This window comes from Ramularia collo-cygni (genome assembly GCF_900074925.1).
Source record: "Ramularia collo-cygni strain URUG2 genome assembly, contig: RCC_scaffold01, whole genome shotgun sequence".
Lineage (NCBI taxonomy): Eukaryota > Fungi > Ascomycota > Dothideomycetes > Mycosphaerellales > Mycosphaerellaceae > Ramularia > Ramularia collo-cygni.
In genome coordinates, this window is record NW_019716255.1 from 1,653,007 (window position 1) to 1,667,734 (window position 14,728).

Sequence of the window (14,728 nt, forward strand, 5' to 3'; positions counted from 1 at the left end):
GCCAAGCGAACCCACATCGACGAGTGACCATGAATTGGAACATACTGCTTCCCACGATCGTTCAATCTTCACTCATTTGGTCGACATCTGCCTTGGAACAACAAGTCTTGCGCGTACCGTCTACATCCCGTTCTCCCGGTCCTCTCTTCTAATGAGCCCCGCGATATGGTGCGCATACGCATACACCGTCGCCTGAATATGGCAGGTCGGCATCTTTGGGAAAGCACTCGAGTCCACGACTCTAATCCCTTTCAATCCCTTGATCCTCCAGCTCGAATCAAGTACAGCACCCAAAGCAACCGTTCCGAGCGGATGATGGAAACTTCTGGCGCTGGTCTGAATAGCACGCCAAAGATCCTCATCCGAGGTAACGTTCGCTCCGGGGAAAATCTCCTGCACGACGACCGAAGCGGCCCGTGGATGTCGCATAACCTCTCGGAGTTTTGTGTAGCCGTACAAGATAGCCGCTTTGTCGCCTGGGCTACCGTAGTAATTGGAGAAGATCAAGGGGTTATCTCGAAAGTTCTTTGAAGCTAGACGGAGTGATCCCGCAGCTTCGGGCTGGACGAGAGCAACGAAAGGTGTGATGATGCTGGTGTTTGGGGCCGCAGAAGGAACAAAAGCGCCGTTGGCAACTTGAAACAGTATGTGTGCGCGGTCTTGGGGCAGGTTGGGATGGAATGTATCCTTCGCGGCCTGGAATACCACATCGGGGACGCGAGCCATGGCAAAAGGACCTCCACCGCTCTGTCCCAAATGTCCACTGCCGTTGGCATTGTATAATTCTTTGGCGATGGCTGCGAATGTGGCGTTTTGGCTGTACTGCCAGGAAGTCTGGACCTCCTGCTTGACTTCGTATTGGAGGGCGGAGAAGTGATGATCGTAGAGGTTCGAGCCTATTGCTGGAATGTCAGCCACGATGGGAATGCCGAGCTCCTGCAGATGTTTCTTTGGTCCGACGCCAGAGAGCATGAGGAGTTTTGGAGAGGATAACGCCCCTGCGGCCAGTATGATCTCCTTCGCAGTGATAGTCTGTGGTATTGTGCCATCATCCAGGGAGAGATAGTAGGTAACGCTGCTAGCTCGTCGGCCACTGAATCCAATCTTGCTGACCCATGCATTCGGAATCATGCGCACATTCGGACGATGAGCCATCTGCCAGCCGAACGCTGGGAGCGCATATTCCCGAGTACGATTGGATGCTGTTATGGTTGCGGGACCGGTCGAAACTCCCAGGCCGGTTCCATCGTTCATGTCGACGCTCCGCAGACCGAGTGTCTCCTTCAATGCGTCGACGAACTTGGACGAAAAGCCATAGGACTGACGGAGGATGTAACTTCCAGCGGCCCTTTGCCATAAGCGCTCAGGTTGATGTACCTAACGAGAAGATTATAATTATCAGCGAATGACCAATGCAGTAAGGATTTTTGGAACAGGAGCACAACTGCTGGAGAGTCTCAGGTCATGTCTCTCAGAAAATTTCGTTGAGTGTTAGCATGCGAAACGAGCGAAATGCTTGAACTCGGCGTAGACGCAGAGGACAGAGACATGACGCTGTTTGGACAAGCCAACGGTGGCGTCTCCTGCTCCCGGTGTCGGTATACTGGTCGTGGACTGAACGCTGTGCTTTGTAATGTGATGTAGCCTTGAAATCCGCCAGAAGCGATTTCCACTTGAGTCCTACATTACCAGAAATGCGGGCCCAGTCGTCAAAAACTGATGGTGATCCTCGACAGTATGCCATGTAATTCACAGCACTACCGCCGCCCAAAGCATGACCTTGAGCGAGTTCAGGTGTGCGGCCACCAAGATTGGGGTCTGGCTGCGAAGTGAAGTTCCACACATATCTTGTACCTGTCATTCGGGGTCCGTATGCAGGGGTGTTCATAAGAGGCTCGTTGGTTCCATCAGGCCCAGCTTCGAGCAAGACAATGTTGAGGTTGGGGTTCTGCGACAGTTGTTCCGCGATGACCATGCCGGCTGGTCCGCCACCGATAATAACATAGTCCGCCTGGAGTGGCTTGATGTCACCGTAGCATGGACTTTCGTCGTTTATCGTCCTTCCGAAAAAGGGGGGAATTCCGCCAAGAGTTGGCCATATTGCACATGCGACTGTCAGTAGCGTCAACACTCGATGCCCACCCATCATATTCGAGTAATTAGAGACGTCTGTATTTGAACAAGTTCTGCAGCTATTGCATATTATATGTTCTTTATGTGTTCTGTCAGAAGATCCAGAGCTGTGGCTTATTGGATCGATTGTTTGTAGCACAGCTGACATGCTAGCCGAGCTGACGGCTGGGTTGACAGCCGAGCTGAGAGACAAAAGGCGTCTTTTGGCCCCGCTCATGGCTTGGTGACATCTTCGCCGGACTTCCCTGCGTGGAGAGATTTGACTCTGGAATTGGCGGGTTCATTGTAAGGAAGAGTCCTCAGTTCCCACGATGAAATCATGGCACACTAAAAGCACACTAAGCTGGATTTAGTTTCGTTCACTTGAATTCCAGCGCTAGTCATTTGACAAACACATCAACAGGACGATTAAGGGCGCATAAATGGAACAGCTCTCGTCCATAGACGCTCTACCTGCCCCTCCACCTCCCCCCTCAGAAGCTGGAAAAGAAGGTGGCTTTTGCGCTTAAAATCTCGCTGCGTAGCTCCCGCATGGATTTTTGAGGGCCACGCCGAAAAGTATGCGTGGGACCGACCATCTGACTCCTCCGGTTGGAAAGTACTTCTTCTACGGGACACTTCAAGATCCAGGTATCTAAGCGAAGTTCTGCAATTGGACCACGTGCCTGTTTTGAGACGAGCTCAACATGTGGTCGGCTGTTCTTCGAAACTTTGGGGTCAACATCCTGCTCTAGTGGATGGTCCTGGAGGTGCTATCGTCCAGAGCTGTCGATATGAGAAATTATCGACAAGAGCAGCGCCCTCAACTGCTCCCTCGCTTAATTAACGGACTACTCTGCTAGTGGTTGGGAATCTAGCAGGCCTAAAATCGTCGATTCTGTAGAGAGCGATGCGTTAGGTCATGGCGGGAATGAATGCATCTGGCGGTCGTTTAAATAGTTTATGTACATTTTGAGCATGATGTGCAGATTGAGCATGCAGTATGGCTTCTCATACGAGCATCACTTAAGCCCGATCTTTTTACCAATTTCGATTCCGTTTCCAGGTAATAAATGCTTCCCTTACCGCATTCCGATGACTTCCATCATAACTTCCTTCGTGTCTGTTCGTGTCTCTGTTCGCCCCATCCTCGCCAATCTTTAGTCCTGGAACTTCGGTGTGATTCGCTTATAGTCGTAGTTGGGGAGGATGCGACGCAAAAAGGCAATGATTTGCAAGTAGGTGTAGTCGGGGAATAAGTAAAACACCAAGCTAGTTGCGACYACCACCGCGAGGATTGCGATTTTGACCTTCCAATAGGGCGTCCACTTCGGCAACTCTCCAATGTTGTGAATTTCCCTGGCGCGAACCTCGATTTCTTGCCTCCTGAGACCATCGTTCGAAGTCTTCTTGTCTTGAGCAGCTCTGATGGCCGCCGAGTCTTTGGCTCGCGCGGCGTCATGCGCTGGCTTGAGCTGGCTAGTGGCGACGATGAACTCTGCACGTGTGAAGTCTGCGTCGGCCATTGTAGCGGAGCTACGAGATCTTGATTGATGTTAGTCACGGCTGACTTGTGAACAGAGTAGGTATTGTACTTACCGCGCGGTCTGGCAGATTGTTGTCTAGCGGTGCCACATCAAAGGGTTCGCGATGCTTCCGGAATCCCTGATACAGGCAGACAGATATTTGATCAGTATTGTAGAGAGTTGCCGTCCACGAGCTGAAGACTGTATTGCTGTGGACAGTAACGGTAGCCGCTGTTCAAGAGAGGTGGGAATAGTCGAGGATGTGTATGTGAAGTCGTTGAGAGCGGCGACAGCAACGGTGGAGAGGAGAGTGACGACGCAACCTCCGATCACGTCATAAATCTTGATGCGAACAGCTCTGAAGTGAAGCTAGTTGCAGTGCGTTTGCCAGCAGACCGGGATAAACACAATGAGCATTCACCAACAAATGCTCTATGACCAGCAAAGTCTCAGTGGGCTAATCKAAGACTTGACTGATTAACGCTACCACCAGCTATATTTCGTATGGTAGTAGTCGGTATACGACCATTGATGAACTCATATATAACTAGAAATTACATGTTACAAAATTCAAGGTTTGAAGCTAGCGTAAATCTGACCTGCCAAGCCACCACAAGTGAATGATGGTACTCCTCACTTTCACCTCGCTGAGACAACCACCAAAACTCCAACCATATCCACTCAACTCAGAGCACCGCAGCTATGCCACCAAAGATGACGGGCCTCCGCCGCCGCCAAAAGGCCGCCAACAGCATGCAGTCAAAGGTGGATTGGGACAGATATGAAGCATCAGGCATTCAACATGGTGGCACAAGTAGCGAAGCAGAAGCGACAGACTCGGACAGCGTGTCGAGCTTTTCGAGCGGCATGGACACAGAAACGGACATTCTCGACTGGAGCAAGCCAGATCCCGGTTTGAGGTACACGCTCATCGAGGACGAAAACGGCGACTTCCTCTGTCCAGAGGACACGACCCAGAAGCCAATGCGGCAGGCAAAGAAATCACTTCCTCGCAAATCCAACAAGGAGCTCGGGAAGAAGAGCGGCTTGCTCGACAGCAAAGCGATGCAAGCCGCGGTCCGTGCCAAAAACAAGAACAAGAATCAACAACGCAGTATTACGAAACAGCATCCCAACACGAAGCAACATCCCAAAGGTATCGAGAAACAAGCCAAGGGCATAAAGCTGCAACACGGATTGGAGAAGAGCAAGCCAAAATCTCTGATGGTTACGTTGAAAATACGTGGGACGAAGACCAATCAATCGAGGCGCCAGATCGGAGGAGAGAACATCCAGAAGAACACTGAGCGATTCGACGGTGGAGACAGTGCGGTTGGACTGGATGAGGGTGGTGAGGTCACTATTCCCGCGATCGAGTATCCTATCGATGGATGGTTCTTTGGCTAAATGCCCTGCCTCGCTCGCTTAGCAAAGACATGCCTACCGAGATTCATTTGCTTGGTTTGACAAGAGATATCGACACTGTTCGCCAACAGCCACAGTACATAGCTCAAACAAYGTACCTGAAGCCCTTTTGCAGCATGCGAGCAGTTTGGACGTCGATCCCTTCCAGCTCTGCCGTCTTTTGCAACTTCTTCATATCGCGATCTGTGAGTGGCGTGTCCACATTCTCCATTCGTGCCAACTGCTTGTTTTGCATGTTCAAGTAGAAGTACATGGTGACTCCCAGAATACCAGCAATGCCGACCAGTCCGATATTGATTCCCATGGCCTGCATATTTGTTAGAATCATGGCTTGCGTTGGACTTGCACAAGCAGGGTGCGATTTTCACCACCTGCGGGATATGAAGCAGTGCAGTACTTACCTGGAGGTATTGAGGCGCCTGGCTGCCACTATATGTGAATGGGGTCCAGATTGAGGCCGCATTCCCAACGCTGTTGATGAACGCGAGAGCGGCAGCTCGCTTCGCAGGAGGACGCGGAATGGAGTTCGCAATCCAGGCATAGACCGTTCCGTTCATGACGAAGATCATGTTGAGCAGGAACAAGCTGAAGTAGCGAGGACCTAATCCCTCCGTGAACATGAAGATCAGGGCACCGACGATAACGAGCGGAACGGGGTACATGAAGAACCAGAATCGGTTCTGGAACTTATCACTAGCCAGACCGTGTGCCAGGGAGTAGAATGCCGTGAACACGTAAGGAGGCGCGACAAGAAGCAAGGTAATGACCCGTTCAAAGCCTAGTGTTTGAACGATACCTATGAGCGTAAGGTTGTGGTCAGTTTGTGTTGYAACGAAGTGGGAGCTGAGAAAGGGGTTTGAGAGAGCCTCTCTACCCTTCAGTCTATGACTTGGTCACTTACTGGGATAGAAGTTCTGGAATCCGGCAGCGCCGACTACGCCGTGGTAGGCAATAGCAAGGATGTAAGTCTTTGGATCCAGGAATGCCTGCTTGAGTCCTTCGAGCTGGGACATTTTGCCGCCGGTATTGACATCAGCCTCTCCAGCGTCAAGTGCCATTCGTCGATTGGCAACGAGCATCATTTCTGGCCTGTCTTCCTTGTTAGGATTCGAATCGCTAGACCATGTCTTTCGCGGCTATGTCAGGCGCAACTTACGACAGACCTGTCCAGGTATCTGGAAAGTCTGGCAGGACAAATACAACGACGATACCAACTGCCACGGTGATTGCACCCTCGACGATGTAGAGCTAACTCGACGTTAGCGAAAACCCAGATTTTCGATGCACTGATCTTACCCAACGCCATGCAGCAATTCCTCGAGCATTGTCCAGACCGTCGAGGATTCCGGCCGCGATCAGACTCCCGAATGCGCCAGAGATGAGAGAACCAGAGTAGAAGATCGACATCCGTAGATTGAGTTCACTCTTGGTGTACCACTTGGAGAGGTAGAAAAGCATTCCCGGGAAGAATGGAGCCTGCAAGGAGATCCGAGAGTCAGCGGTCCATCTTTTGTGCGGCTCGAAAGATTCCAATTACCTCAACAATACCGAGTAACAACCTGCAAGCGAGCATACTGCCAAAACTCTGTACTTGTGAAGTCAAGGCTGATACGAGTCCCCAAGCAATGGTAAAGAATCCGATGTACCAGCCCGGTTTGCCACAGTAGTTGAGCATTGCGTTTGAAGGCACTTGCATGGATACCTGTGGGGGCTTAGCATGGCACCACGATGACTTTGGGGTGATATGAAGCACTTACGTATCCCACAAACAGAATGGAGAGACCAAGCTGGTACTGTGCGTCGGTCATTCCCAAATCAGCTGGCATGCCTTGAATGGCCGCCGCAGCGTAGTTGTTACGGTCGATATAGTTGAGCAAGCTGTTTGATGAGCACACGGTCTAGATCATGGAGAGTTGTGTTGATCAAGACTTACTACACCACCAGTACCAGGGGCATTACCAAAAGATCGATCTTCTTTACCAGCTGTTTTTCGATCGCTTTCTCTTCCTCCGTAAGACTTGTGTGGTGGCTCGAGTCCTCGTGTGGTGTATGCTTGGATTCAACATCGTGCAATGTCTCCTGTTGCAGAGCAACGTCCTTCTCATAGAATTCAGACATGTTGGCGATATTCCAGCGCCGCCACCAGAATAGGAATACGTCGACTCTGGATCCTCCCAAAAGTCCTATGGACTGTTGTTAAGCCTTGGATCGTCCGGGTGAAGAAGGGTCGAGCAGAACGGAGCAACGTACGCGAAGAAGGAAAATGTAGTCTACATATCTATACCTACCTTTAGCCGGGCAGAGCGTGCCAAGTAGAGGGGATTGTGATCTAAGCTTCTGCACCGTAGTTCCGCTAACCATCCATGCAGAGGAGCACATGGCATGCCATGCCACTTGTGCAGGATGGCGTGAGCTAGCACACCAATGCGCCGTCAGAGCCCGGAATGATAAGGCTCAACATTCTCCCTTGCGGTATGTCCATCACAAGTTCTGAAACGCCTCTCGCTACGGCTCATGTGCCAAGATGGGAATGTGCAACGAGGCGATGGTGGCTCGCCTATGTCAAACGGATCCGCGGTATCACATCCTAACATTTGGTCCATGCCGGGGTATCTACCTTTGAAAGACTTCGACTTCTTCGCAATAGGTGAATGTGCCGGAAGTCTTCAGCAGGGCATTCAGTTGTTCCTGTCACCGCCCACCATCCCCACAAGTTGCGACCCCAGCTTCTCCACGTTTTCGTGGAGGCGAGGCGACTCTGGCGCGGTCGGTCTTTTCACCCGCGTGATCCATAACAAGGCCGTGAGGGACGGTCAGTCTTGGTAGCGATCGTTCCAGCCTCTCACGATGATCATACCTAGGAAGCGATGGCTGAAAGGGGAATACCGTAGCATTGGCATTGATGCCAGCCAAGACTTCATATGCCGATGCCTGTTTCAATCGGATGACAGATCTGTTGTGCAAATGAATAATCTTCGGTGACTTTGTGAGAGCTGGCTTGCTGAAGCTCCCCAAAAACGCATAAATGCTGCATGATGCCAGAGTCGATACCTACCGGCGAGGTTGATGATTACCTAAGGTAACTTCTTGTTTGCGGAACGGATTCACTTCGGTTGCTCCGGGAGTCGGCCAAAACGATGTACCTCGGCTTGCGCGCGAGTGCCGACCACTCACGACCTGCTCCAGTCTGATTATTCTGTCGCGATCATATCTAACTAGCACCAACATCCTCCATTGTACCGAGACTCGCCACAACTCACGCGACCACATTTACGAGTAGATACACATCCATCTCGAAACCCTGCTTAACCGATCGATCTCCACAATGTCCAAGCAAATTACCGCCAACGAGGTCAAGGAACACGGGACAGTGGAAAAGGGCCTATACATCATCATCGACGACGGTGTTTACCAGATGGACAGCTTTGTGGATGAGCACCCAGGTGGCGCCAAAATCCTGAAGAGAGTGGGAGGAAAGGATGCCAGCAAGCAGTTCTGGAAGGTGAGTGGACAATAGTACAAACAAGATGCGACTGTTCATGTCGCTGACAACTCAAACTAGTACCACAACGAGGGCGTGCTTAAGAAGTATGCGCCTAAGCTCAAGATTGGCACTTTGAAGGAGGGAGCGAAGCTATGAGGTGGCGAAGGCTGTATTGAGGAAATGAACATTCACACAACACGCATCACACATTACACTGACAGACTCGTGCTCCCCTTCCTATTCCACTTTTTTGAACTCAACTGCGATTCTCGTTACACCCTTAACGCGTCTTCACACATTCGATAAACGTGCTCCCAAAGCAGCGAGTCCTTCAGCAAACCACGAATGTCGTTGCGGTGCTCGAACGCCACCGGAAGCAGAGGATCTGGGGCCGTTTCTCAGGCAGCTCCATGCGCGATGCAAAACTACCTCGCGGGCTGTGTTCACACGATATTCGAGCTCGTCGAGACACCGGCTAGAGCGTGTATGAAGGAAGTCACTCGAATTGGGTGTATACAGTCGGGCCACGCTTGAGTGCTACAGCAATACATGGGTTCCTCTCCCTGCTGATGTCGTTACTAAATCATTAGGTCATAAGAATATACTATCGAGCAAGATAAGAATCAACCATCCTTCATCAACGCCTGCTCTTCATCCTTGTCAATACTCCTCCGATCGACACTCCGCCTTCCAACATGCCAACTCCTCCGACGTCTCGGTCTGCTCGAGCCAAACACTCTCCAACAAGCGAAAACCGACAYACCGATCATCGCAGCCAACAACATCGCAAAATAAACATAATGTTTCCCAATCAAAACAATGGCTTCCGCATCCCACCCATGCCAACTACTTGCGCCTCCGTGCGCGAAGATTGGTGTTGTGATCTTTCCTCTCAGCATATGAGGATCCATATCGCCCCTCTCATTCGCCAGGATATACACCCTGTTCTCCATCGAAACATTCGACGAGCTTGCAAGCTTGCGAGTGTATGCCGTCCAGACGTTGGAAAAGTACATACACCCTGTACTGAGCATGTTCTCCACATACGGCATCGGCCACGAAAGATCCCGACTGGGCACGCGAGCCAAGAGCTCCGACAGAAATGCATGACGCGGCTGAGAGAGAATGAATGCATTGTTGACTCCAGCAGGGTACGCGCCGGGTGTTATCCATGGCAGTTCTGTGAGCGACTTAACGACACTGCCAGCTGGTAATGGCGCATCGATCGGTACCAGACAGGTGACGTCCAAATCGAGATACACGCCTCCATAATGATGCAAGAGAGCATAGCGTAAGATGTTCGCTCTCTGGATGTTCTGACCATATCCCAGATAGTGTGGCAGAATCTCTGGATAGTGCTCTTTCATAAATGCCGCTCCTGCATCATCCTCCCACATCTTGAATTCMCACTCTGGATGAAGCGCCTGGCAGCTCTCGATGGCAGGTCCATACTGGGAGAGTTTTGAGTTTGGRCGTCCGTTTGAGAGGTAGATCTGATGTATGATCTTTGGCAGAGGTGTGGCAGAAGCCATGCTTCCCAGTCCACTCCACGATTCGAAAGTAACGGCTGCATCTTGGACTGGGTAWCGAAACAGAACATGCGGATGTTGCTGAAGGAAAGAGTGGAACGTTCCATACGTTCGCGATACTTCGAAGAGGTTGTAGAGATGGTTTCGCAGAGCCAGCAATAGAAACGCAACACTCAACGCGAAGAGCGAAACATAATGGCGCGTTCGCATGGCTACCGAGATGTATTGAAGTATGCGTGGGATTGATTCCAGAGATGATGAAACAATGAAGCGACGAAACACATCCGGGAACCAAACCACGCGCCCAGCGCGCCCTCTTCTACTCTCTTGCCAACAAACTATGCTTTTCAATCCTGCCGACAGAAGCGGCCTGCTTTCACACAAAAGGCCAATRCCCAGCGAGCCAGCACATCACGTTGCCGTGAGAATCAAGATCCGGCTCAAACTTTATGCAAAGCTTAAGCTGTGAGGATGCATGTAAGTGGTTGGTTTCAGATTCCAGCCGGAAGCAGCGGAGTGACGTTGGCTTTCTGAACAACTCATCGCGATATAAGAGTCTTTTTGCTGGGCGGCACTCCGCGGGAATGGTGGGCGTCTGCCTATCAGTGTCGAAGCCGGTGCGGTGTTAGCTGCGATCATCGGATCTGCTGCGTTGGAGTGAGATTTTAGCTGGATTTTCTGCGGAGTGTAGTGGTAGGATGATGGTCCCGTCTGCAGCTGAGTTCCTCGGAGACATCCTGCTCTTGTTTCCTAATTATTGAGCAATTCCTGCGGCATCTGCACTCAATCGATCCCCTAGTGTAGGGTAGATGAAGTATGAAAAGTACGTCGGAGATGGTGCCGTGAAGACAGTTCTTTAGTTTTCTATAAACTCAAGTACAAAACAAACCAAACACCAGGCAATCGATCAAAAAACAACCCCATCTAGACTTAGCAAAGCATGCAGGCCAAAAACAACATCAATCCCACCCGTTTCCAGTCATCTCATTCGTACGTCTCGGATAGTAAGAAATAGGAAGAGTCTCTCCTACTTTCCACAGCGCTGCAGGCAAGTATCGACAGCCTGGACAAGGTTCTTTGGCAAAGTGTTGCGGAACTGATCAATGTTCTGTCCATTAATGTTGATCTTCTCGCCCAGCGCAACATCCACAATTTTGTCATCCAAGAAGAAGAAGTTCTGCGCGACTTGCGAAGTGCCGGGATCGGCGTGGTTGAGAGTCGCAATGAAAGTCGCGGGCTTGCAGGTTGGGTTGAATTGGAAGTGAATGGAACCCATTGGGAAGATGGTACCTTGGAATGCGGTCAGGTTGGAGGATATTTGAGTCGTCAAGGCGCCCGTCTGAGGGTTTGCGAGGAAGCCGTTCTCGAGCATGAATCCGGCTTGAACTTCGCCGTCGACGACTGTGAGCCATTCGGTGGCGCGAGGGTGGGTATGTGGGCTGTTCATGGAACACGGGTTGAGAACAGCGACTGCGGTGGAGATTCCTTGCTCCACGAGAATGGGGAAGTTGTTCTCATTAGCAAGCACGAAGAGGCCGCCGTCACCGAGCGGGTTGATCTTCTTGTTGAAGTCGAAGACGGTTCGGTCTTTGAGTGTGGCTGGGTCGAGGATCTGCTGTCCAAGACCGTCAACGGTGAGGAGCTCGTTGAAGCGGTTGACATTTGTGACATCTGCGAGAACTTTCTTGGCCAGAGCAGCGTTGGAGGCGGCCGCGGCGGCTGCAGCAGCGGTGTTGGCTGGGCTTGCAGRGGGTGCAATGACACTTGGGAGGGCCACAGCAGGTGGTGTGCTTGTGGGGGATGCGGACCAAGAGCTCATGGCGGAGCTCGAGCTGCCGTAGATGGTTGCCATGGAAGAAGCTTGAGGCGCGGATGATTGGGGGAAGGCTGAGATGCTCGCGGCACCGGCCAGGCCAGCGACAATGTAGYGTGCGACAGACATGATTTTGATGTTGATGTCGATGTTGACGTTGAAGTTGGTGTTGATGTTGGAGTTGACTGGAGGTTGATGCTTCTCAGTGAATGTGTGTGATAACAGACAGTGGAATACAAATGAGACAAGGAAACCGAAAAAAACCGACTGTTGATGATTGTGTTTTTTTGTTTGTTGTTGGATGGAGAGGTCAAACACAATGGCTCTCGTTGCTCTCTTATAGACATGCACATGCGGCCGCATTAAGCAGCACGGTCAACATCAATGGCCGCGAAGCCCAAGCGCAGCATCTTACTCGGTCAGCCTACGAGTGTAAGGAATAGGACCAACACTGTTAGCTCAGCCAACGTGGCAGTGAGAGCTGACTACCCTAAAGGATGCGAATCCTGTGGGAGCAACGGCTGGGCTGTGGACGACCGCTGATCACCACACATTAATCACATCTACGCTGCTACTCGTTGCATCTCTGGAATGAACTCTGATGTGCTTTATTTCGAGCGAGGCCGTGCAATGCTCGTGCGTTCCAGCCGCCAGTCTTTGGGAAGCATATCTCAAAAAATGGATGTAGCAGAGTTTCGTGAACTGATGTCAGCCTTCAAGAGGCACAATGGCGAAGTCACTTTCAAGCCACGACCGCCGCAGGTGACACTGACAGGATAGATCTGAGTGTTCGCGTCCGAGCTTGGAATCTTTAGCTGAGGTCATCCAATTCTGACAATTCAAACTTGTTCTATCTCGAGCAATGATGACTCGCGGATGGCAAGTCTTCGTCATGGAAGAGCATTCAAATTTGTGCTTCATCGTTCTCCTAGCAATGCGTCAAAAGTCATCTGTTCACGTCGACTCCTCATAAAAATGCTGTTGATGTTGCCGTGATCGCTCATGAAAATGCAAACTAGCCCAGAAGCGGCACCAACGACCACGTAAGGCCTACGACTCCTCAGTGCCATCGACATCCATGGCTTCAATTTCCGACATTGCGGCAGGTGTGTTGCCTTCTACAGCGGTCACGTATCCAGATCCAGAAGTCGGTGAAGCTGGAAGGGTGCCATGTAGGTCTGCTGGTAGATCACCTGGACCACGCGTTCGGCGTCGCAGTCTTCGCTGACTGATACCAACATCGTGGTCAGCCATGGCTTCGGGGTCCGGTAGAGCCGACTCATTTCTCACGCTCTGACTATGTGAGCGCTTATAGGTACGCGGCACCCGCTTGTCGAGATGCACTTGCTGGCGCCACTCCTCGAAATCTACCTCGCGATCATCACCACAACGCAGACGCGACAATCTCCGAGTAAGTCCGGCAGCCTCGGGATCGCTGACGTCGGTCATGGTGTCTTCTGCATCACTGTCGGTACTGTTCTCCTCCAGCTCGTCGGGATATACTATGTCAACGTCGCTGATGTATCCGAGATCGCCTTCATTCAACTCTTCGACCTTGATGTTGTCGGTGGAAGAATGTTTGGCGATCTTCTTCGCAGGACTGATGGTCTCGGTGGGATGAGTGGATCCTGCGCGGGATRCGGGTGTCGCGCTGCGCTCGAGTCGACGCTTAGGAAGGCGCGCAGGCGTGCATGGCGGAGTGCACTGCCTGTTGGGCCGAGGCGCATCCGGTGTGCGACTGGAGAGTGTCTCCATCATTTTTGCGGTGGCTTATGTGTCTGTCTTCAGATCGTGGTAAAGTCTTTGCGCCTCAGCGTGCGTCCAGCCCTCCCAGGTTGGGTCGGTGATGTCTCTTGACGATAAAGTTGTGTCTCCGGAACGCGAGCAAGAGCATCTTTGGAGGCTGTGCGACGTGAGGGGTGCTATCGGCGGGCGTGAAGTCTTATCGCAGGGCGATGATGTGCTTCGCTGGCGGGATGTGAGAGTGCGCTGTCGGCGGCAGGCAACACCAGATACGACCCGGTACCTCCTCAGTGGGAGCAGATGGCAAGTGACGGCGTTTCTTGCTTTGGGCAGCAGGAAGGCATATAAAGGCCGAGGGGTACGGGGCACTCCCTGCAGGACTCGAGGTGTTTCGCGCGGGGCGTGGCAATTACTCGCGGCGGAGTCGCTGGCATATGTGGATGGGGGTAATTGGTGGGTCGCTTGGGTGACTGCCGGGCGCAGACGCAGGACGGACAGGTGGTTGGTCGCGCGTGAATCGGGTTGAGAAGCGTTTTGATGTCCCCCAGAGCAGCATGTGCTACGAAGAATTCGGATTTTGTCGGGCGAAGCTGCACGTCGCGAGCCGATAGTGCGCTGTCAGAGCAGCACTCGTCCAATGGCGGGCGGGGCGCATACTGTCGCGAAGCTCCCTCATGCCGCACGACTGTGCCAGTGCTACTCATGCATCCTTCAGACGATGGAACCCGGGAGGTGACGTTTGTTGGGGGGGAAAGGCTCGCGAGTCAGCGTGACCTGGCAGTTGTTGTTGATCCGTCTCATGGTGAACCGCCCRCGGCACCGAACGGGCAGCATCGTCGTCTTGTCCATGACATTGATAGAGATTGATTGATCCTCTTCAATTCGCACGTGAATAGAGGGAAAGCAAGTCATCCATACCATCCACCATGGAAGACATCAATGAGGATGTGTACACGTGAAGATATGGAGCTTGTCGAGGCGTGTCTTTTTGAGTTCGTTGCAACGTACTCTGCTTGGACCTCTGCTGGCCCTGGCCCCCCATTCTTCGTTCTTGGCGCTTGCTGCGACCTGAGACTACTTGTCCTGACATTGGACC

General features: G+C 51.9%; 7 protein-coding genes; 2 read left to right on the forward strand and 5 right to left on the reverse strand.

Moving 5' to 3' along the window:
* Window positions 1-1,471: 1,471 nt before the first annotated feature.
* RCC_12140 (uncharacterized protein) lies at window positions 1,472-1,975 on the reverse strand (the record flags this gene model as incomplete). Its single annotated transcript, XM_023765761.1, has 1 exon — window positions 1,472-1,975. The coding sequence occupies one exon, from the start codon at window positions 1,973-1,975 to the stop codon at window positions 1,472-1,474; it is 504 nt and encodes a 167-aa protein (XP_023621529.1).
* A 1,297-nt stretch (window positions 1,976-3,272) lies between these two features.
* On the reverse strand, window positions 3,273-3,638 carry RCC_00605 (uncharacterized protein; the record flags this gene model as incomplete). The annotated part of the gene is made up of 1 exon (XM_023765762.1): window positions 3,273-3,638. One exon carries the CDS (start codon window positions 3,636-3,638, stop codon window positions 3,273-3,275), a length of 366 nt encoding a protein of 121 aa, XP_023621530.1.
* A 702-nt stretch (window positions 3,639-4,340) lies between these two features.
* On the forward strand, window positions 4,341-5,045 carry RCC_00606 (uncharacterized protein; the record flags this gene model as incomplete). The annotated part of the gene is made up of 1 exon (XM_023765763.1): window positions 4,341-5,045. One exon carries the CDS (start codon window positions 4,341-4,343, stop codon window positions 5,043-5,045), a length of 705 nt encoding a protein of 234 aa, XP_023621531.1.
* Window positions 5,046-5,148: 103 nt separating this feature from the next.
* Window positions 5,149-7,181, reverse strand: RCC_00607 (probable MFS transporter; the record flags this gene model as incomplete). XM_023765764.1 has 8 exons in its annotated part: window positions 5,149-5,370; window positions 5,465-5,859; window positions 5,965-6,152; window positions 6,220-6,311; window positions 6,360-6,539; window positions 6,601-6,765; window positions 6,821-6,941; window positions 6,997-7,181. 8 exons carry the CDS (start codon window positions 7,179-7,181, stop codon window positions 5,149-5,151), a joined length of 1,548 nt encoding a protein of 515 aa, XP_023621532.1.
* A 1,207-nt stretch (window positions 7,182-8,388) lies between these two features.
* Window positions 8,389-8,703, forward strand: RCC_00608 (probable cytochrome b5; the record flags this gene model as incomplete). XM_023765765.1 has 2 exons in its annotated part: window positions 8,389-8,565; window positions 8,626-8,703. 2 exons carry the CDS (start codon window positions 8,389-8,391, stop codon window positions 8,701-8,703), a joined length of 255 nt encoding a protein of 84 aa, XP_023621533.1.
* A 2,400-nt stretch (window positions 8,704-11,103) lies between these two features.
* RCC_00609 (uncharacterized protein) lies at window positions 11,104-12,018 on the reverse strand (the record flags this gene model as incomplete). The annotated part of the gene is made up of 1 exon (XM_023765766.1): window positions 11,104-12,018. One exon carries the CDS (start codon window positions 12,016-12,018, stop codon window positions 11,104-11,106), a length of 915 nt encoding a protein of 304 aa, XP_023621534.1.
* Window positions 12,019-12,939: 921 nt separating this feature from the next.
* On the reverse strand, window positions 12,940-13,647 carry RCC_00610 (uncharacterized protein; the record flags this gene model as incomplete). Its single annotated transcript, XM_023765767.1, has 1 exon — window positions 12,940-13,647. The coding sequence occupies one exon, from the start codon at window positions 13,645-13,647 to the stop codon at window positions 12,940-12,942; it is 708 nt and encodes a 235-aa protein (XP_023621535.1).
* Window positions 13,648-14,728: the final 1,081 nt, after the last annotated feature.